General features: G+C 41.9%; 1 protein-coding gene across 7 annotated transcripts in view; it reads left to right on the top strand.

Moving 5' to 3' along the window:
- METTL16 (methyltransferase 16, RNA N6-adenosine) overlaps positions 1 to 19716 on the top strand; it is a 62984-nt gene extending 43268 nt beyond the window's left edge. For 4 of the 7 annotated variants that reach the window (XM_067714890.1, XM_067714893.1, XM_067714894.1 and 1 more), the window contains 2 exons: positions 10417 to 10590; positions 11105 to 19716. In XM_067714890.1, coding sequence (XP_067570991.1) covers positions 10417 to 10590; positions 11105 to 11728 — 798 coding nt within the window. In that variant the 3' untranslated portion in view covers positions 11729 to 19716. Of the gene's footprint in view, positions 1 to 4533; positions 5390 to 10416; positions 10591 to 11104 lie in introns of those variants that run through there. The other 3 variants (XM_067714896.1, XM_067714895.1, XM_067714897.1) reach the window with 2 other exon arrangements.
- Positions 19717 to 20932: the final 1216 nt, after the last annotated feature.

Genomic DNA, 20932 nt, shown 5'->3' on the forward strand with positions numbered 1-20932 from the left:
ACGGCATGGTGACTATAGTTAACAATACTGTATTATATACCTTAAAGTTGCTAACAGAATAGATCTTGCATTCTCACCACAAAAAAAGAAGTAATTATGTGAGGTGATTGAGGTGTTAACTAACCTTATTTGGTAGTCATTTCACAATATTTGTGCAACAAATCATCACAGTTGTACACCTTAAACTTACACAATGATATATGCCATTTGTACCTCAATGAAGCTGGAGGAAAAAAAAAAAAGAATGGAAAGTGGTTGTAAACCAGGCATAGTCCTGGAAACCTGACTGTGGTGACTGTGGAACCTTTCTCTGTGAGTTTGTGCACCTCATTGATTCTTACTCAGCAGACATAAATGATTGGAAATGCATCTTTTAGGAATTAAAAAATTCAGGTACAAAAACTTTGTGGGTATGGTTATTTTGTTAGATATTCCTCAAGCACTGAAATTGAAGTCTGTTTATTTTCTATTAACACTGCTGTTTTCCTAGAGTAGCTATCCCCTGGGGTTCCTGGTGGATGTAGAAATTACCATTTGGGGTTGCAGGCTTTTGGTGTGTAAAACTTAGAGATCATTCCAATGAAGGGTTCTGTCTCGGCTTTAAGGTTAACACTGGAATACTAATGAGTTTTGAAGCTGGGTGATAGTTCATTACCCTATTTTGTCTACTTTGCATGTGCTTGAGCTTGAACATTCTTCCGTAATAGAACGTTTTAAAACATGATTTGTTCCACAAAGTTCTCTTTGTCCTCTGTGTTGCTATATGCAAAAGAAAAACGGTTCTGAACTAGTTAGACCGAACAATTTTTCTGGGCCGTGCTAAGAGGTGGTAATAGAATAGCATCTGTTTGTTCTCACATTTCCCTTGGAAGAATGATTGACTTACTGTTGCCTGGAGCTGTCCGCCTTAATGTTCATGCACACGTTGCTCAGCGTGGGCTGCTTCTTCCCACAGTGTTTACGGAGGCCTAGTACCTGGTCCTTGCCGTCTCTAATCCCCTGTCCACACCACAGGCTTGTTCTGGGTGCTCCTCTCCCAAGCGTGGTCTTGGCCACGCTTGGTCTCCAGAGCCTCTCTTAAATGTTGCTGTGTCTATGAGGCTCTTTCCTTCTCCCATAGGGCAGAGGAGTAGAGACATGTGCAGAAGTACAAGGGGATGATTTGCAGATGTTTCTGAATACATGAGCTCAGATTTGAAACAGACTTTCCTTCCTGTGCTCTGCAGCTAGGTGTGCTGCTGGATTGAAATAAGTTTCCCAGTCAAGTCTGACTGGCCTGCCTGATGGAAGCCTAGACTTGCCTCTCTGCCATGCAGTAGGGTATCTAGAGGTTTGTGTTTGAAATTCTCACTAGTTAAAAAAGATGGTTCTCCTTTTTTTTTTTTTTTTGGTTCTGCTTTTTTGACCTCCCTGAGGGATTATCCTTTCTGTTGTCTTCTAGAACACTAGGGCTTTCCCACCAAATGGTTAAAATCATTAGTAATGTCCTAGCTTATCCCTGTGCAGACACTAACAGCTGCAGGAAAATGGAACTGCACCTGTTTCCAAATGCTTCCTGTTTAACCTGCTTTCTGCACTTGTTGGTACCACAGGCAGAAGAGCTGATAATGAGCTCTGGCACTCTTCAGGCCATCTCAGGGACCAGCGTCACCCTTGCCCTCTTGGATTAGTAGCTATTTCAGATCAGAGTATCAAAGAGTACTATGTTTCTGTGTAGCAAAATCAGCTTACTTTATTTGCTCCCTCCCTCCCTGTCTTTTAGGCCGTCCTTGAGCCCTGTTCATAGTTTCAGCCATCAAAGGATGCCTCTTGCTAAGGGCTTCAGGTTTCTCCCATGCCAGAGTACTCATCCCTCCCCACCACTACCCCCAACCCAAAGTTGTTAATAATGCACTCCCAAGTGTTCCATTAGGTACACTTAAACTGCTACAGGGGAAATGGCAATTTCTGATTTGTGGTAACCCAGCAACAGTTTCTTAGCACTGGTGCCCTTGATCAGCATCTGCTTTCCCAGGGGTAGTCCCAAGGCACTTGGGACGTTTTTAGTGGACTGTCCTCTTTGTTCACCTTCCCTCTACCTGGACCTCTCGAGAGCCACTCCTTGCTTTCTGAAATGGTCACCTCATTTCCTCCCCTTGCTCCTGCCGGTGGTGGGGAGGGAGGAGGATATGCTGCTTTAGGTGAGGAGAGGAAGCCAAGGACTAGAGCTAGTTAAGCAGAAGTATTGACCTACTTCCGCATCCCACCCCCACTCCCGCCTTTTTAGGGTAAATGTGCAAGTTACTATGGCAACTTCTGTTTTCACTTATCTCAGGCCTACTGACTCGTTTCTGTTGGTGCTGAATGCTGAAAAATTCCAATTCACTTCTGATTCAGGTGCCCACACTAAGCCCATTGCTCTTGTCTGGATTTATTTTAACAGCAAAAAGACGAGTCCTAGTGTTGATAGAACTTTGTACATTCATTTTTGACTGATGACAAATATAAGGAAACATATTGTAAGGACGGTTCTTTACAGAATTTTAACAAGCCACTTATAATGCCTCTTTGTCCGAGCTTCTCCTCTAATTGCTCAAGGCATTATTTTAGGTTTGCTTTGCTTTGCTTTCAGAAGTTTGACACTTGTTAAAAGAAAAAGAGAAAATAATGTAGCCATAGTAAATTGTGCACTCTTGGTCTGAGCATTGCCCAGGAACTCTGGTTTTAAAAAATGACCTCCCTGGGTTCAAGACATTTCCTTTGAGCCTGGGTCTTTCCTGTCTAGGGAGTAATAACTAGAGGGCTTTTTGGAGAACAAATGGAGGGAAGGGGTCAAATTAATTATGTAAGCTTGTTAGTGTCAGAGTGGGGGTCCTCTGATAGTGCTCTACTTACTATTCCACAGGTTCTCAAACTAATTCTAGGTAGAGGAGGGATTCCGTGTTGGTGCCCAGGGGATGACAGTTAGGGGCAGATGTAAGGCTCGTACTTCAGGGTTGTCTCTCATTTTAACCAGAGCTGATCTGCTTTTGTCAGTATTATGCATTAATTTTATTTATTGAAAGGATTCTGCTTTTAAGACATGGTTAGAAAACCAGTACTCTACCAGACTGTATATTATGCTGTAAAACAGATGTGATGGTTAGGGAGCTGAGCTCTTGAACAAAACCAAAGCTAAGGCTCCTCCTCTTAATTACTTTTCTTATTAAGCGTGATGTTCATTGTGATAATACCGAAGAAATAAGATACCATTTTCTGTACCTTATGATGATCAGTTTTATGGGAGAGAAAAACATGTGAAGTATTGATACAAAATTTTATATATGAGTAAGTAATGAAATGAATGGTAGGGACCAGAATGGTGTGGAATTAGGGAGTTCAGAAAAGGAAATGGTTCAGGCTGGGCTAGTGTGAGAGGACTTCACGGAGGAGGAATTGTCAGTGTCTGACTCATAGTTGGTGCTTGGTAAGTATTTGTTGAATGTTAAAAGGAATGATGTAGGACTTCTACTAAGGAGCAGCATTGCAAGCAGGACGTTAATAGGTATAGTAGATTTAAAGCAGTGGATATAGTGCTTCAAATTGTGATATGAATGCTTCACACGCATTATGTCATTTTATTTAAACCTGACAAGTCGAATACGTGGTATTATCCCCACTTCCTAGATGAGGAAATTGGAGGCTCTAAAAAGTCAGGTTGGAGCCCAGATTAGTCTGATTTCACAGCCTAAGCTCCTACTCACTGTACTGCCAGAGGACTGCCTTTTATTCCAGCCTAGCCATGTATTAACCTACTTAGGCAACCCTTCATCACCTTGCTTATAGGCCATCCCAACAGCCTTCCATGTAACAGTCACTTGGATTCATCCTAAACTCACCATTCAAAGAATGTATAGCTCCTCAGTGGCTCCTTGGGCCTCCCAAATCTGTCTTTGACTTTCCCTTCCGTCCTAATTGCTCCCTGTTTTCCTGACTGTACTGTCTTCTACGATATTAGAAGTTCCACAGTCTTTTCACGATGCCAGAGTCATAACTGACTTTGTACAGCCTTTGCTCACAGCCCTTTCTCTGATCCTTCCTGTGAACTTCCCTCCACTGCAGCCCAGCTCAATTCCAGCTTCTGCATAAAGCCTTCTTAACCATGCAGCCCATAGAAATCTCTCTGGGCTTATCTCTTTCAGTCATTTGTATTCTGCATGAACTTCCTTGTGACCTAGTAGTTTGTATTGGTATTCTGTTTAACTGTGGCGTGGTGGATAACACCAAAACTATTGCATAGTGTATAGAAAAAGCCTTTTGTGTGCTGGCCCCTGTCTAGCTTTATGTTGAGCAGGTTACTTTTCTAAGTTTCAGTTTCCTCATCTATAAGATGGGGGTAATAATAGTACCTACCACATAGGGTTTTGAGGATTAAATATAATTAACACAGTGTCTGGTATATAGTAAATGCTCAGTAAAATATATTGTATTGTCATTCCCCACCATTCCTTCTCACCCACCTCCATATTTGATGCCCCAGTAATGCTGAGCTTCTGCTCTCTGATCCCTCTCCAGGAGATTCCTCTCTGACCATCAGACTCTCATCTATCAAGTTAGTTCAGATACTGCCATCTGTGAAGTTTGCCCTCACTCTTCCTAAATTGATATTGGGATCCTGCTCCTGTGTTCACTCTTTGTCCATATTGTGTCTTCTACATGGCATCAACCTAGTATAGTGTCTGGTCCTCAAATAATAATTATTAAATAAATGAAAATGAAGGAATAAATGATGTGGTACAGTGATTCTCAGACTTTTCCACTGAAGTATCAGCTATAGGAGGAAATGTTTTCTGACAAATCCCTGGGCATCAGGGTGACAATAAAGAATTTCCCAGGAAGCACTCTGTACTCTTGAAGTCTCTTCTTTTCTCTTTAATATGCATTTGAATTTTGTATTGTATTCCATAATATATATCTTTGTTTTTAGTTTTTGAAGTTAAATAATTTTAATATTGAGTCGATTGACAGTCTAGGAAGACACCTAGTGTTTACCTATCAATCACCTACGTTGACTGTTGACAGCTCATGGCTATTCTTGTTTCATCTGTATTCCATATACTCCTTCCCCCTGCCCTGACGATTCTGAAGCAAATCTCAGACAGTATATTATCCATAACCATTTTCATATTTATCTGTAAAAGGTAAAGATTCTTTAAAAAAAAACATAACCACAATAATTTATAATTCCTTCATGTTGGCTGTATAGTTGATCAAATTTTTCTTACTGTCTCAGATGTTTTAAAGTTTGTCAAACTAGAGTCTTACTAAGTTTTATGTGTTGCAGTTGATAGATATATCCTTTGAATTGCTTTTAGTATGGTTGTCCACCCCCTCTTTCCCCCATCTGTCACCCACTCCCTTGTAATTTATTTGTTAAAGAAAATGGGATATTTGTCCTATAGAGTTTTTTATATCTGGATTTTTCTGAGTGCATCTCCATGGTGTTAATATGTTCCTCAGACCCTGTCTTTCCTATAAATTGGCAGTTAGAGCCAGAGGCATGATCAGATATTGTACAGTTTTGATGGGGGGTGGGGGAGGAGACTGCTTTCTAGGTGGTGTGTGGTATGCTTCAGAACTTCCATCAGGAGGCACATAATGTTTGCTTTTGTCTTCTTACAATGTGAGCAGTCATTGATGATCATTGCCTGGATCCATTAATTCATTTAGAGTTGCAGAATGTTGATATTCCGATTCTATTATTCCTTCTTTATTGCTAAAGTACTTATAAAGAGAAACTTCCCCTTATCAACTATTTGGTTACGTTGAGGTACAGTTCATCTGGTAAAGGCAGGATAAATGCTTGATTATTTTGCTTTACTTTTCAGTTTTAAGAATAATGAGTTAGTGGTTCCCTAGCATCTCCCAGAAGTGACCAAAGAGGGTGGTTTAGGTTTTGTTTTTAGACTATTATGAATTCATGGATTTACACTTTCAGTATTTTTCAGTCTGTTACACTTATTATCTTTATTGATGCACAGATTATGTCCCATCTTTGCCCATGGGGTGTTTATTCAAGTTGGATGCTGAGTCGTCTTATCATACTAGAGTCTTGGGTAGTAGCTCCCTTTCTGTCTAGTATGACAGGTTGCTCCCCCAAAAAATACGTTTTTTTTTTCTTCCCCAGAGCTGGCAGCAACTATTTTTCGATTTTGTTTTTAAAGATAAAATACATCCTAGTTCCGACTTTCTATTTAGTTTCTACTTAACTTCACCAATTGTCTATCTATATCTCCTGTTCAAAAATTCCATGCCAAAAATCTCAGTCCTTGACCATAATTCATTACTCATTTGTTTTGGCCCATGATATACCATGGCAGTCTCAAAGTTAACATCACCAAATCATTTGTGAAAATAGCTTTTTTATTTTTTTTCATTCTTTTGTCCTTGGGGACTGTCTCATGATGGATTTTAAAGTCATTTGGAATGTTTCCTTTTTGTGGGTTTATGCCACCAGTCCGTACACAGTTACGTTCATTTGTTTCATTCTACTTTATATTTTTAGAGATTGCCTTTTTTTGTACTATTTAATTTTGTTTTGTAATTGTAAAAGATATTTACCCATGGTTTCAAAATCAAATATTGAAAAGGATATAGTTAGAGGTCTAGCTTCTTTCTCTTGTCTCTTTCACCCCAATCAATCCCTCTTCTCCTTGGATTACTATTTAAATGATTTTATAATTTATCCTTCCATTGTTTTTTGTTTGGTTGTTTTAATATAAAGAAATACACATGTAGTTATAGCCACCCCTTCTTAGATAGGTAGCATTCTACATAAACTTTTCTTCCCCTTGATTTTTTACTTTTTATTGTTTTTGAATATATCTAGGAATGATTACAGGGACATTATAGAAACAGTAACCTGGCAGATTAGGTAACAACAGAAATGCCACTGGGCTGTTAATAAGGAAGCCGCACTTTTAGACAACAAAATATTTTGTCCACTTCATGGCAGCAGAGCTGATACACATTTGAATAAGGCAAGATGGTCTGACTGTCCTTCCCAGCGCACCTCCTGTGTGTATTCCAGCCAGGTGTCAGTGTTGGCTGCTTGGCTTTGTTTCTCCATAAATGACAGCCTGTGCTGAATAACAGCTTACAGACATTCTGCTTGTTCCTGGAGGACCTGGGGCAGTAGCCATTCAGAGTATGGTAGAGCAGGGAGGACCCCAGTGCAGTAGCCAAGAGCACTCCTTTCCCCTCCAGACCATTCTAGAAGCTGCTTTGTCTAAACGAGGAGGCTGTGGCTTCATGCTCAGCAGATCTTAGTGAACGACTCCCTTTTCCTGCAGATACGAGGGAGCTCTTAAAGCTTTCATGCAGCCTGTGGCTCACTGGGAGTTTCTGCCTTAGCTGTAGTTAACAGCAGAGCTTCAGCAGCATAGCAGACGCCACACGGGATTGCGTCAGGTTACACCTAATTCGAAAGTCTCCTGACTAATTGTACCACTGAGATCTAGAAATTAATATAAGAGTGATGATTTAAGAAATTTAAAGACAGCTCTGCTAGGTAAAGCATATTTTAAAAATTTAAGAACTGTTTTTGTCCAATTTATGGTTTCAGTATTGTAACACTTGACGCTCCTCCCCCTGTTGATTTTTATTCATTGAATCCTTGCAGTTCAAGCAATACAAAACCTGTATCCCCTGCGGGATTTACAGCTCCCCACCAAACTTCTTTCACATTGTAATTTCAGCTGGGTAATACAGTAGTTCATCTTCTAATCCAAAAGCAGTTGTAAATTCACCTTCTGATTCTTTGCACTAAACTGAATTAACCATTGTAAATTATTGATTTTTAAATTTATGCTTTAAAATGTTGAATTATTTATGTTACTTTGTCTTCTAAACTATATTATGACAGTTTGAGTGTAGAACTCTTCATTGAAAATATTTGTGGTTTGAGATTTAAAAGCATATTAGCAAATTAAGATCATCTCAGTTGGGGAAAAACAGATAGCTTCTATTTACTGGTGTTGTAACAGGGTATATATACAGTTACCTACTGTTGAACCTGTGGGGTTGAATTTAACTATTAATTTCTTTAAGACCTGCTCCTGTATTTTACTCTGGCCCTGCCTACTAAGAATTTACAGTACGAACGAGAAAGGGAGAGGAATGATTGCTGTAAGCCAGGCTTAAGTTAATCTCTAATCATTTAAAAACTTTGAGAATTTCTAAAGTATAAATTATCTGTCTCTTTGAGTGCCTACCTAGTTTCTATAGTAGAGTAAAACTAAAACAATCCTGAGAATATGTGTGTGTATTAAAACAATTCACTAAAAATCTTCGGAAATACCAGATTTGTTGATTGACCATTGTATATGGAACACTGGAGCCAGGATGCAAGGTAAAGGAGCAATATATGAGATGGAGAAGGTTTCATTTTAGTACTGGTGTAAGAAGGCAATAAACTGCTTTGTTGTTTCTGACTCCCTTGGAACTTGTAAAGTGGATCCTTGATAGAGCTCTTGTTAAGTTTGGTGAGGATGCATTTTTCTCCTTTAGTTCTAGAAATGATGATGAGTCCATTCTTACTTTTGGAGAAGAATAGTGCAGGAAATGAGAAATACAGCAATATCTTCACTTTGCTGGTTGGAATTTGTGAGCACAAATGATTACCACCTCTGTCAGAAGAGAGATGGGGCGTTATCCTTTTAGCCATATTTGTAGATGACCTTTGGTGTGCTGTCAGGGATGGCCCTGTGACGGTGACCTTTCCATGTTAACAGCCTTTGGATGTCAGGAAGTGGAAAGGGAATCTGATTCTTCTCCCCCATCCTCCTCCTACAACACCACCATCTTTTTTCACCCCCAGCTTAATAATCATATCTTAAGCTCCTTAGTGCAAAGTGTTAGGCTGTCCGTAATTGTAGAAATTATGTTTCTTATGCTGGGTGATTGAGTAATAACAATACTACTATCTTAATGTCAACATGAATTTGTCTCATCTTGTCTGAAACATTAACTGAGCAAGTTCAGACTCAGGGCTTAGAGTCCACCATTCATTTCTCAAGGGCAGGTTTCTGACTCATACACACACCCTTTGTTTTTGGTCCTTTTCTTCTAAGCTTGTTTTCTATTGTTCTTTAATTTCCATTCTTTATTGGTTAATATCTGGTATAAAGAGAAAATGTAGATTGTTTCTAAGAAATACCATCTAAAAGTTTTCTAGCATAGAATAAACTGGATATTTTGTTGTGTATGTATGGGGTAGGGAGTAGCTGGTTAGTTCCTATAAGGCCTCACCCAGTAACTGGACCTGACTATGTGTGTATATGGACGTGCTCTGTCACTGTTTCCAGGCAGAATTGGAGTTAGCAGCACAATTATCAGAGGCCTTTCTTTAGGAGAAGATCTTCAAAGCTGACTAGGTGTTTTCTTTTTTTGAGCCTTCTTATAATCCTCCTCATTTTGACCCATTTAACCTTAGAATTAGCTTAATTTTTTTTAAGTTTTGATAAAAGTTGTCTACAAGTCTGTCTCTTAAAGTATCCATAATATATCTGGTCTTAGCTGAGTCATTTAAAAAAATTTAGCAAGTTTTTACTTTAAAGAAATAAACTTTAAATACAGCAGTGTCACTTGGTTTTTAAAATGGAACTTGAGTCCCTCTAGTGGTTAGAGTGTAAATCACTTTCCAAGCTTGAAATTTAAAGAAAGACGACAACCTTGAGTTATGTGGAACCAGCTTTCAAATCCGCTGTTCTCTATGGTACTGGTGTCCCCTCTCCCCAGCTGAGAGGCAGTGCTTAGCTAGCCACTGGCTTGGCCCTAATGTTAACCAAGATTCAGCGTCCTTTTCCGCCGATGTAATTCTGATGGCCCTGGTCATTCCTAGCATGTGATCTCACAAACTGTGGCTCACCAGCTGCTTTCTTTCAAGCCTTGGCAAGTATAAACTCAGGCTACAAGGTGGTGATTTTAAGCCATGCATTTCTTTATAGAAAATAACACAATGCCCTTGGGGTCCTTGAGGTGCCATGAAATTATACTTGCACAGGCCTGTTTTGGGCACAACAGGTAGATTAAGGACCTTTAGTAAGTGGAGGAGTTACGTACTGATAGCCAGAACACAGGCAGCATGGTATGGCAGAAAAGACCTGGCTTTGGGGTTCAAATCCTAACTTGACAAATACTAACTCTGCGACCTGGAGCTGATTACATAGGCTCTCTGTATCTTAGTTTTTCCCTTCTATAAAATGGGGATATGATAAACCCATTTTGCAGGGTTGTTTTGAGTATTAAAAATAAAGATGCAAACGCCTTTGTGTTTTTAGTGCTCTGTGATTGGTAGCAGAGGTCATGGATATTTCCCAAGCTGAATTCATTATAAGGCATGAGATTTAGTTATTTGGATAACCTTCCCTCTTCTCCAATGCCTTCTTTTTCTTTCAGTCACCACCAAGTAAGCGAAGAAAATTAGAGAAGCCAAGGAAACCCATTACGTTTGTAGTATTGGAATCTGTGATGAAAGAATTATCCCTCAAAGCATCGTCTTTGGGCTCTGAGACAGTGGAAGGCATAGTAGTTGTGACAACATGGATTGAAAAAATTCTCACCGATCTGAAGGTACCTGGTTAATAAGCACATTGAAGAAGTACTTATAATAATCTCTCTTTTTCCTTTTATTTTTTCTTCTGTTTTTTAATTTTTTAAAAAGTTTATTTATCTTTGGCTGCGTTCGGTCATCATTGCTGTGCGCGGGGCTCTTTCTAGTTGCGGGAAGCAGGGGCTACTCTTTGCTGCGGTGTGCGGACTTCTCATTACAGTGGCTTCTCTTGTTGCGGAGCATGGGCTCTAGGTGTGCGGACTTCAGTAGTTGTGGCACGCAGGCTCAGTAGTTGTGGCTCGTTGGGCTCTAGAGCACAGGCTCAGCAGTTGTGGCGCACGGGCTTAGTTGCTCCACGGCATGTGGGACCTTCCTGGACCAGGGCTCGAACCCGTGTCCCCCGCATTGGCAGGCAGATTCTTAACCACTGTGCCACCAGGGAAGCCCTCTTTTCTTTTTTAAAAAAGAAAGTTCTAAGGAGTTTTCAGAGGGGAAAAGTGATTTCCTATAAAATTCTGTTTTTCCTCCGAACAGGTCCAGCATAAACGAGTTCCCTGTGGAAAGGAGGAAATTAGCCTTTTCCTAACAGCCATAGAAAACTCCTGGATTCACTTAAGGAGGAAGAAAAGGGACCGAGTGAGACAACTGAGAGAAGTTCCCCGAGCTCCCAAGAACGTCATCCAAGCCTTGGAAGAGAAAAGGTCCCCCGCTAAAGAGTCTGGCAAGAACCAAGACTTGGCTCAGGGTCCCCAGGAGAGTGCTCTGTGTGGGCCTGCTCTACAGGAAGGCGAGTCTGCTACTGTGGAGGGCCATGGCCCAAACCAGGACTCGCTTTCCCAGGAGGAAAACCCAGAACCCATGGAGGATGAAAGGAGTGAGGAAAAGGGAGAGATGGAGGTTTGGGAAAGTTGTAAAGGCTCCAGTAATGGAGCCCAGGACCAAGAGGCTTCTGAGCAATTCAGCAACCCAGTATCTGAAAAAGGGAACCATCTCCAAAGAGTGGCTGGATGTTACCTATTCAAGTGTTTGATAAACGTTAAGAAGGAGGTAGATGATGCCTTAGTTGAAATGCATTGGGTTGAGGGCCAGAACAGGGATTTGATGAACCAGCTTTGTACTTATATACGTAACCAAATTTTCAGGCTTGTTGCTAGTTAACTCCAAACTCTTTGCACAGTAAAGCAGCTTGCTTTGGAGTGTGGCCTGTGGGGTGGCAAGCTGAATCCCACCATTGGCCTGCTGGAATTATCTGAAACAAATTAATCCATTTTAAACATCCCCCTCCCTTTTTTTTTAAGTTAACAGGGCCCTGTAGTATGGTAGTTCAGAGGAAGAATTGTGATTATTTGCATCAACAAAAAGCCATCAGTAAACTCACAAGGGATTTAAACCTGACTTAAGCTGATCACCTTAGCTTTAGACTGGTTTTCTGAGGCCAAAAGGATTATTTTTGCAGTCTGATCCTGGTCAGAACTTACAGAGCATCACACTCAGTCACCCCTGGTTGCTTCCTGAGAAGGGGTGACTTTCTCAACCCCCTGGTGGAGGTGGTATACCAGATAGCCCTGTACCTTCTTCTAAAGTCACCTTCAAGACTGAAGACTTTGGGTACATATAGTTGATGACCCCTGTGTCAGTCCTGAGAAGGGAACTGGCCTAATGGTAGGTGGCGGGAGAGTCAGGGAGAGAAAGCTCAGTAATGCCAGGAAGAAGGGCCAATCAGGAAGCGCCTGGAAACGTCGGAAACATCGGCATATTCCTGACTCTTGTCTGTTTTGATGTTGGTTATTTCAGAAACAGAATTAGGGAATCAAAACTGCCAGATGTGACTGAGATACAGCAGAATGAAGCCATACCCCTACCTCCAACCTGTTTAAAGTACTATTTTGTAGCAGTTTTACTGGTGTGTGATATTTTTTAATTTGTTTCGACATTTGAAGTGGAGCTAATATAAGAGTATTCAGAATTGAAAACTGTCAATCCTGTTTGAATCCTGGGGTTGGGGAAAATATTTTCTTGGCTTTGAATGGATAGGTGATTGATGATAGAAATAAAAATGGAGTAAGACAGTTATGTGTAGTAAGTTGCTTAAGAAAGTCTCATCTATTGGCAGATAAGTTGTCGCTGATCAAAGACGGTTTTTTTGGGTTCCCTTGTAATCCCTTCTTTGTTTACCTGTTACCATTGGAGAATTCTAAGGCCGAGGTAACCATGTTCTTAAAACATGTTTCTAATTGTAGTGTCAGGGCTTGGCAGGAACGTCTCTGGAAAAGGAGTCTCTCTTTTATTCTCTTGGTGTCTCAGTTATCCTCTGCTGTGCTTGACTTTTCATGGCTTGATTTTACACCAGCAGCCTAGGGTTCTATTTAGCCTGAAATTTCTGAGTATGGTGCCAGAGCTCCTTGCTATCTGCGAAGAAGACTGCGTAGTTAAGCCACACTTTTAAAAGGTGACATTGGTTGGGGCAGAAAACTGGTGACCTTGGCATACTTTAGCAGCAGCTAGACCAGTCCCTCAGCAAAGATACAGGAAATGGAAATAGGACCATATTATACCTCCCTGTGGCCATGGAGACAGAGCTGCAGAAGAGAACATATTAACCAACCAGTGTTCTTAACCTGGTCCGTGAACCTCTGGAGAACCCATAGCCACCTGGATTATTTCCGAAAGCTCTGGACATATTTGGGGTTTTCTTCTGGAGAGAAGGGTCCCTGACTTAGAGAGAGCAGTTAGTAACTCACTGAGGATTAGGAACCACTATGCTAGTCCAGCCTCTTCTTTGACAGGATAAGGAAACCAACACCCAGGGTCCCACAGAGCCAAGATTCATTGCAGGGCCCTAGATTCCTGTGCTCATCTCCTGTACTCACCCACACGATCCTGCTCTGCTTACCTCTTAGGACACATTGGAATCATATGCTGGACCCAAACCTAGTTTATATCTTCATAAAATTTTAGGATAAGTGAGTTAGATGACAGCCATTCACTCGATAAGTGATCATTAAGTATTTGCTTGTTTGTTTCACTATAAAAGAGTAGTGTATGCTCATTATTAAAGATCTGGAAAGATGAAAGGAGAAAACAGCTTCAAAATCACCCCTAGTCTCAACCTTCTGAAGCACAGCCACTATTGGTATCTCAGTGTTTCCTTCTAGTCTCTAATCTCTTTCTGTAGATGGGGTGTGTGAGTATGTGGGTTCAACTTTGGTTGTGTTCATGCTGCAGTTTTATATTATGCTCTTTTCTCATCTGATGTCTTGTATTTTTCCATGTTGTCACAGGAGTGCCTTATTTATGCTCCTCGCCTGTTCAAACTGTGCTTCAGGTGCAGTATTAGCCTTTGTTTAAGTCTGATACTTAGAGGTCTCCAAAGAATCCTCTGTGGACCTGCAGGCCCAGGAGATGTGTCTTGTGTCTATATGTGTTTGGTGCCCCAGGTTTAAGGCCTGGTGTCATGGAGGACGTTTTGTAGGTGTTAAGGTAATGCTCTTAGAATTTAAAAAGTATGTGACAACAGAAGCTTCCAGTGCCAGAGCTGTGAGTGCCATTTTTGCATTTGTGTGTCTTCGTTTCCTTCTCTGAATAGCTATTTCTATTTAATGAGAGAACATTGAAACTTTTGAAAAAACATCTAAAAATTCTTTCACTTACGCATATACTTACAACGCGTGTGATATGTGGTAGCCTACACCTCTGATATGGGGAAGAGGAATTTTTTTAGAAGAAATAGGTTATTGACCCAGGTATCATAATGTTGAGTGATACTTGCCGAAGTGTCTAGAGGTCAAGTTCATGTTGATGGATTGGTGTGGAATACGATCTTTGTGGTATTATCTTAAATTCTATTCTGGTCCCTTGCATTGGCTTCTGATCTCTTGATAACCAAAGTGGGAACAGAAGCTGAACTTGTTTTCCAAGGAGGGGAATAAGCTGCTTTTGTTCTTTGGAATCTGCTTTGCTTCCAGCAGTTTGGTCCCTTCACCCCACATCGTTGCCCAGGTATTCACACGCCAGAGCATCGCTGCTTGTCCTAGTAGGGTTAGTGTCTCTGTGTTAGAGTTTCAGCTGACCTTAAGGGTGCATGTGGATTACTTAAAACTTTAGTATATATTTTTAAAAACATGAAACCTCTCTTCTCTTGATAGAAATCAAAGCTTACCATGTGAGCACAGCAACTTCTAAGCTCTGACAAGTAATAAAACTGCAGGGGGTGAAAAAGATGCAAAGGCCTGTAGAAAATTCGAGGCCTCCTGTAAGCCCCTCCTTCTTACTTAAACCGAGGCATTTTCCTCTGTAGCCACATGGGGGCGTATTTGGCCCTTTTATCAACTTCACTGTGGAGTGGATAAAATAGTGTCCTTGGTATTGTCTTGAAATATCCAGTTGCTACTCAGATAAACATTTTTATGGAAGCAAGTATATTTTAACATAAAAAAATTAGAGAGATAAAAGTAGAAATAAAGAAAACCCCACCACCCTGCAGTCTGGGCATAAGCTTTCAACCTTTTAATGTTTCTTTATGGTACCAGTTGACTTGTCCTGCTACTCTAAAATATATCCAGGTTGGGTCAGTCCCTTGGATCAACTTTTTATTGGTCTCTAGTTAATGGGGGTACCAGAGGGGGATGTTTAGTGATTTTAAATAGTAACTTTTCAAAAGCTTTATGTTGCAGGAAGAGTAATATAGAGAGCCTTAAGAAAGAAGCTGCTTTCAATCTTCTTTTGTCTTTTAATTCTTGTTTTGGTTTATCTGGCTGCTGGAGAGCATGCATGTGCTGTGTTATTTACATAAAACATTGTCACAGTTGGTTCTGTGTTAGGTATATTATACAGGTTAGCTGGGCCTTCTTTTCCACAAGAGGTGTTTCTGTGTGGAACATGTCTGTCACTAACCCTGGGTCTGTGTGGGCTCAAGGGGAAACTCCATCTGCCCTTATTTTTATGGCCGAGGAGGAACAGATGTCCTAGGTGGCCATGCAACAGACCTGTACATGAGGAGGAAGAAGGTCCAGTTTGGGAAACTAAGGAACCCTCTGAGAGAAGGAAGGTCTCAAAGGTGCAGCAGTTTTACAGCCAGCCAGGAGGTGCCCTGGGAAAGGGATGTGACCACAACTTTTTTGGAGAAGTGAATGCTCAGGAGAATCAGTTTGCTGAATGGGCACTAACCCCAGGAAAACCCAGAAGAGGCTTTACTGGTGAGAATGGATTGGCCTCTGCCTCTTGGAGCAGGGCATTGATGGTCTTGAACTTCCTAATGCTCCCAAGTACAAACCTCTTGGTGCTCGTGCCAGTACAGTATTAGAAAGCCCTGCGTGAGGCTCACCCACGAGCAGCAGGGCCTCACACACATACCAGAGAGTTCCTGCTCTGCTCTGTAAAGACATTCAGATCCTCTGCTGTGACTCACCCAAATGACTAAAACAGCGGTTTATGTTTTTCAATTGCTGGTTGGAACAGCTAATGCTGCCTTTCAGAGGCTTTGCTTTTACCCCAGGGGACTGTGTTGTGACTGAAGGCCTTGCAGCTCTGCATGCCCTTTGAGGTGCAGCCTCTCTGCCTCTCTCAGCCCCAGCAGAGACATGGGGGGCTCCGGCTCTCTTCAGGGAAGTGAGGGACCACAGGTGCTTATTAGGAGCCAGGGAACGGAGATAAGACGGAGTGGACCAGAAAGTGCAGGGGAGCGGAAAACAGAGAAGAGCACAGCCTTCACAGTTCATCAGACCTGGGTCTGCGTTCCAGTTCTACTTACAGGGTCAGTCATTCTCACTAAAGCTTGGATTCCTCATACAAACGTTGAAGAATTCTTGCTTCCCAGAGTTGTAGCAGCAGTTAAGTGAGAGAAATACTAAAGCACCTGGGAGAGTCCATGAACAAAGAGTAGGCGTCTCAACTTGCTCACCTCTTTTTAGTCTCCTTTGAGTTTTCAATCTCTGGTCAGAAAATCTTCTACCAGGAGACTCAGGTGAAAAGGCTGAGACCTCAAGTGTATAACTGCGGGTGTAGACTGCCACTCTCTGACTGAGAGCAAAATCCAAGCTCCTGTGTACTGGGAGGATGAACAGGGAACCAGTACTTATTGTCCGTCCTCTATGTAAATTGTCTGACTTAGTAACCCTTCAAAGAAGTATGGAGTCCCTGTGTGATCAGTTAAAGAAGTGGCAGCTCAGAGAACTTAAGTGACTTGCCCTAAGGTTGTTCACAGAGCTAAGTCACAGAGGTGGGACTTGAACTCAGGTCCAGAGATAAGAGACTGAGATTTCATACCAAATCTCAAGATTCATAACAAGTTCCACTGAGGGTGGAAATAGACTTCTGGGCTTATTTGACCCATCTCTAGGGAAGGAGACTTCAATTATATGACACAGGGAATAGAAAAGCATCTCTTACCCACCTTCACAATGTAGCATTTGAAGGTAATTTTCCAGCCTATGATCAGTGAACAAGATGTAATAAGTGAAATTGCTTATAATTAGTTCTTAACTTATGCTACCAAATCTTTATAGAATTTTGTATTTGGCAGTAGTACAGATAATTAAGTAGATAGCAAAACCACAAAATAAAATGTCTAATGCAAGCACATGTTGCATCAGAATCAACGTAAAATAACCGATAATTAGGTAACGACTCTTTTGACAATATGTAATTGTATAATAACAGAAGAAAGTTTTTTTTTTTTTTTTAGGCAGCATCAAATATTTCACTTACAGAATGCAAAACTGACGTATTTTCTGATCTTGCTGGAGAAGGTAACAATTGTTATAAAAATAGCAAGTCTTCTTCCCCAGGTAGAGGAATGGACTGTGTAAATCTGGAGAGAAGGAAAGGCTGCCTGCCATCGGGTGGGCCCATTCAGGGAGTGTGGCTGAGCGTCTGGGAGCAGAGCCGGGAAGTCCCCAGCTGGGGGCGGGCCCTGGCAGCCATGCAGGGAAGCCTGTGCTGCTTCTGCCCAAAAGAAGGCTGCCCAGGGAGCGCCGCTGAGCCTGGGGCAGTGGGTGAGAGCGGGCTTGCTCCCCTACGTTTGTAATTCCAGGCGCTCTTGGGTTTTGTTCTCTTTTGCTTTTTTGTTTTTTTAAAAAATTTATTTTATTTATATATTTTTGGCTGAGTTGGGTCTTCGTTGCTGCTCGCGGTCTTTCTCTAGTTGTGGAGAGCGGGGGCTACTCTTCGTTGAGGTGCACAGGCTTCTCCTTGTGGTGGCTTCTCTTGTTGCGGAGCACAGGCTCTAGGTATGCGGGCTTCAGTAGTTGTGGCTCAGAGGCTCTAGAGCGCAGGCTCAGTAGTTGTGGTGCACGGGCTTAGTTGCTCTGCAGCATGTGGGATCTTCCCAGACCAGGGCTCGAACCCGTGTCCCCTGCATTGGCAGGCGGATTCTTAACCACTGTGCCACCAGGGAAGCCCTCCAGAGGCTTTTGATACGGTGTCTCTTGCTGGGAAATGGGCATTCGCAGTCTGGTCAGGATCCCTAATTCAGGTATGTTTGTCCCAGGATCTGCCTTCGGGGGCCAAACGTGGGGCTTATGGGTCAAACGCTGGCCTCTATTTCAGCGAAGTCTAGATGAGCACTAATGAGGACTTTCATTCACAAAGGGAAGTATTTCCTCATCTTCTACACCAGGGGCCAGGCGAGAAGGGCTGGAGCTCCCACTAATGGAGTACTCCTGCTATGAAGTAGCTTTTTTTCAATTCCGGTTGCTATTGCCATGCAGAAATGGCTGCCCAGTGTTGTTGGGTCTTCCTCTTCTTTCTTGAGGAAATCCAGAAATCCAGATTTAGGAGAAATATGTAAACCCTAACAGCGAATTCAGTATTTTATAGAGACCTGGTAGACCACCAGTTTGTGGCCTCTTCTACCACCAAGTGGTAGAAGTGTCTACATGTTTGCTGCCTCCACTTTCCTCACTCTTTATTTCAGCTACTGAAGTCTGGTTGCTGCCTACCCTCCCATTTTAAGAGTTCTCCTCACCTCTTAAAGGGAGAATCCCAAAGATTCTATCCATGGGCCTCGCTTTTTTCTCTCACTTGTGGCTGACCGTGTCCACTCCGTGACTTCAGTCCTGCTCACTCCTACATTCATCACGCCCAAGTCTAGGCCTTTCCTCAACTTCCAACACCCACGTAGCTAGCCACCCAGTGGACACCTTCCCCGGGTCTGTGGCTGTGCAAACTCAGCTTGTCTGCCCCTGCTTCTCTCCTGTGTTCTCGGCCACCACGCACCCAGCCGTCCACGTTAGAAATCTCCGCGTCTCCCTCTCCTCACCACCTTCGAAAGAGCCCCGGAATCCAGCCCAGCCTCTCCAGCCCTGGTGCCAGTGCCTTAGTGCTGTTCCACACCTCTCACCTGGACTGTGAGGGAAGCCTGAACTGTCTCTGGGGGGTTTCAGGGCTAAGCAGCACAAAGAGCAGGTTTAGATGCGTTAGGGGGAGGGGGTGAAGAAACAGAAAGAAAAACTAGGTATGAGGCCCTTCCTGAGGAAGCACGGGAGAACTTTTCCCCTTTAACATAATTTCATTTTACGAAAGTAATGTTTTCATTGTAAGAACTTTAGAAAATAATAAAAGTTTATAATTCCACTACTCAAATGGAGTTATTTTACATTTTGTTATCTTAGTATTTTTATAGGCATATATATTTTTAAACAGCAAATGTGGAGTCACGTTCTGTGTTACTATTTTATAAACGTTTTCATTTAGCAATATATTGTGATAACCTTTTTCTGATTATAAAATTAATCCATGTGTGGGAAAACTTGTGAAAATAAAAATTACCGGTAATTGCACTGCCCAAAAACAACCACTGTTAACATTTTTGTTTATTAACAACCCGGTTTTCTTCACGTGCCGTATTGTGAGCATCACTTCACGAAACCAGTTGTTCCTTGTTGGAAATTCAGGTTTTCTGGTTTTCACTTCTGTAAAATGCTTAGTGAATATGTTTGTACAGAAGTGTTTATGTGTTTTCTTATTGCTTTAGGATAAATTTACGTAAGGATTACTGAAGCAGAAGGGATAATGCTCTTTTAAAGGCTTTCCATGTATATTGCCAATTTGTTCACTGAAAAAGTTGTGCTACTTCACATTTCCACAAGTGTCTGTTTTTACCACACATTTGATAGCACTAGAAGGCCAGTTTTTAAAAGTCCTTTATCAGCTGATAAAGAATATTTTCACTGTTTTAATTTTATCATGGTATTGCAAGGCCAAACATTTTCATATATATATTATGTTACTTCATATATTTATTGTTTTATGAATTTTAAATTATGTTCTGTGTTCACTTTTCTATCCAAGTATTCTTTTTGTTATTGAAATTGCAAGGGCACATCTTGCCAATATTTCCCTCCATTTTGTCATTTACCTTTTGTTCTTGTTTATGGTGGGTGATAATTATTTTGTTTTTACAGTCAAGGAGCTTTTAGAGGGCTTATATAATCACATCTGCCAAAACTGTTCCTTTATATTTTCTTTGTTTGCCTTTATGGGTAGAAACCTCTTTCACCACCCTTGGAGCAGAAAAATGTTTGCCTGTATTTTATTATGGCTCTTTTTGACATTATTTTTTACATTTAACACTTGCATTTATGTTGGTATGTGTTGTAAGTTATAAGGACTTAATTGTGTTTAGTGAATGGTTCAGACTTATCACAGAGTAAACTCTTCAGAGAGATGACTGGTGAACTCTAGCACTGCTGTGTGAGGTGTCTGTGATGGGAACAGGGACTCAAGTGGGCTGGGGGCTGGGGGCTCGGGAACAGGGGTATGTACTATCCCAGCCCCCAGCCTGGAAGTGGGAGGAGAGGCACTGGCTGGAATGTGGCTCCTCGAGAGTCCTAGAGTGTCCCCAGCACTGCCCAGTGTAGACTCTCCCAATGGGCCCCGGTCCCTTGGTAAGAAATCTGGTTGTGGGCATGGAGCTGAGCCCTGGATGGAGGCAGTCCAGCCAGTAAGAGGCCACTGGTCCAGGCCCTACATACTCTTCTGAGAGAGCATCAGTCACTAGCGCAGGTAGCTGATATCTTGAGTTTTAAAGACTTGATCTGCAGGCTTGCTTTTACGTGTGAGCTTGGATTGGCTGTGACCGAGGACCAGAGTCCTTTGTGTGGGGCACTGATTGCATTCCAGCCCCTCTGCCCTGGGAGGGGCCTTCCCTGTCTTTGACATCCACCACCCCCACTGATCCAGCTGGCTCTTGACTCTCATTGCAAGACTCCGCCTCCCTCTACTAATAACTTTGCCCAGTCTCACTCCCATGACCTGAATTAACTTACTCTCATAAAGCCACCTCTTGTTTGTCTTCAAAGGAGTAACTGAAGTCCTCATCCTTTCCCTTGTGCCTTTCCCCTTTGATCAGCTTCCTCCTTCCCA

This window comes from Pseudorca crassidens, chromosome 19, assembly GCF_039906515.1.
Source record: "Pseudorca crassidens isolate mPseCra1 chromosome 19, mPseCra1.hap1, whole genome shotgun sequence".
Taxonomy (NCBI): Eukaryota; Metazoa; Chordata; class Mammalia; order Artiodactyla; family Delphinidae; genus Pseudorca; species Pseudorca crassidens.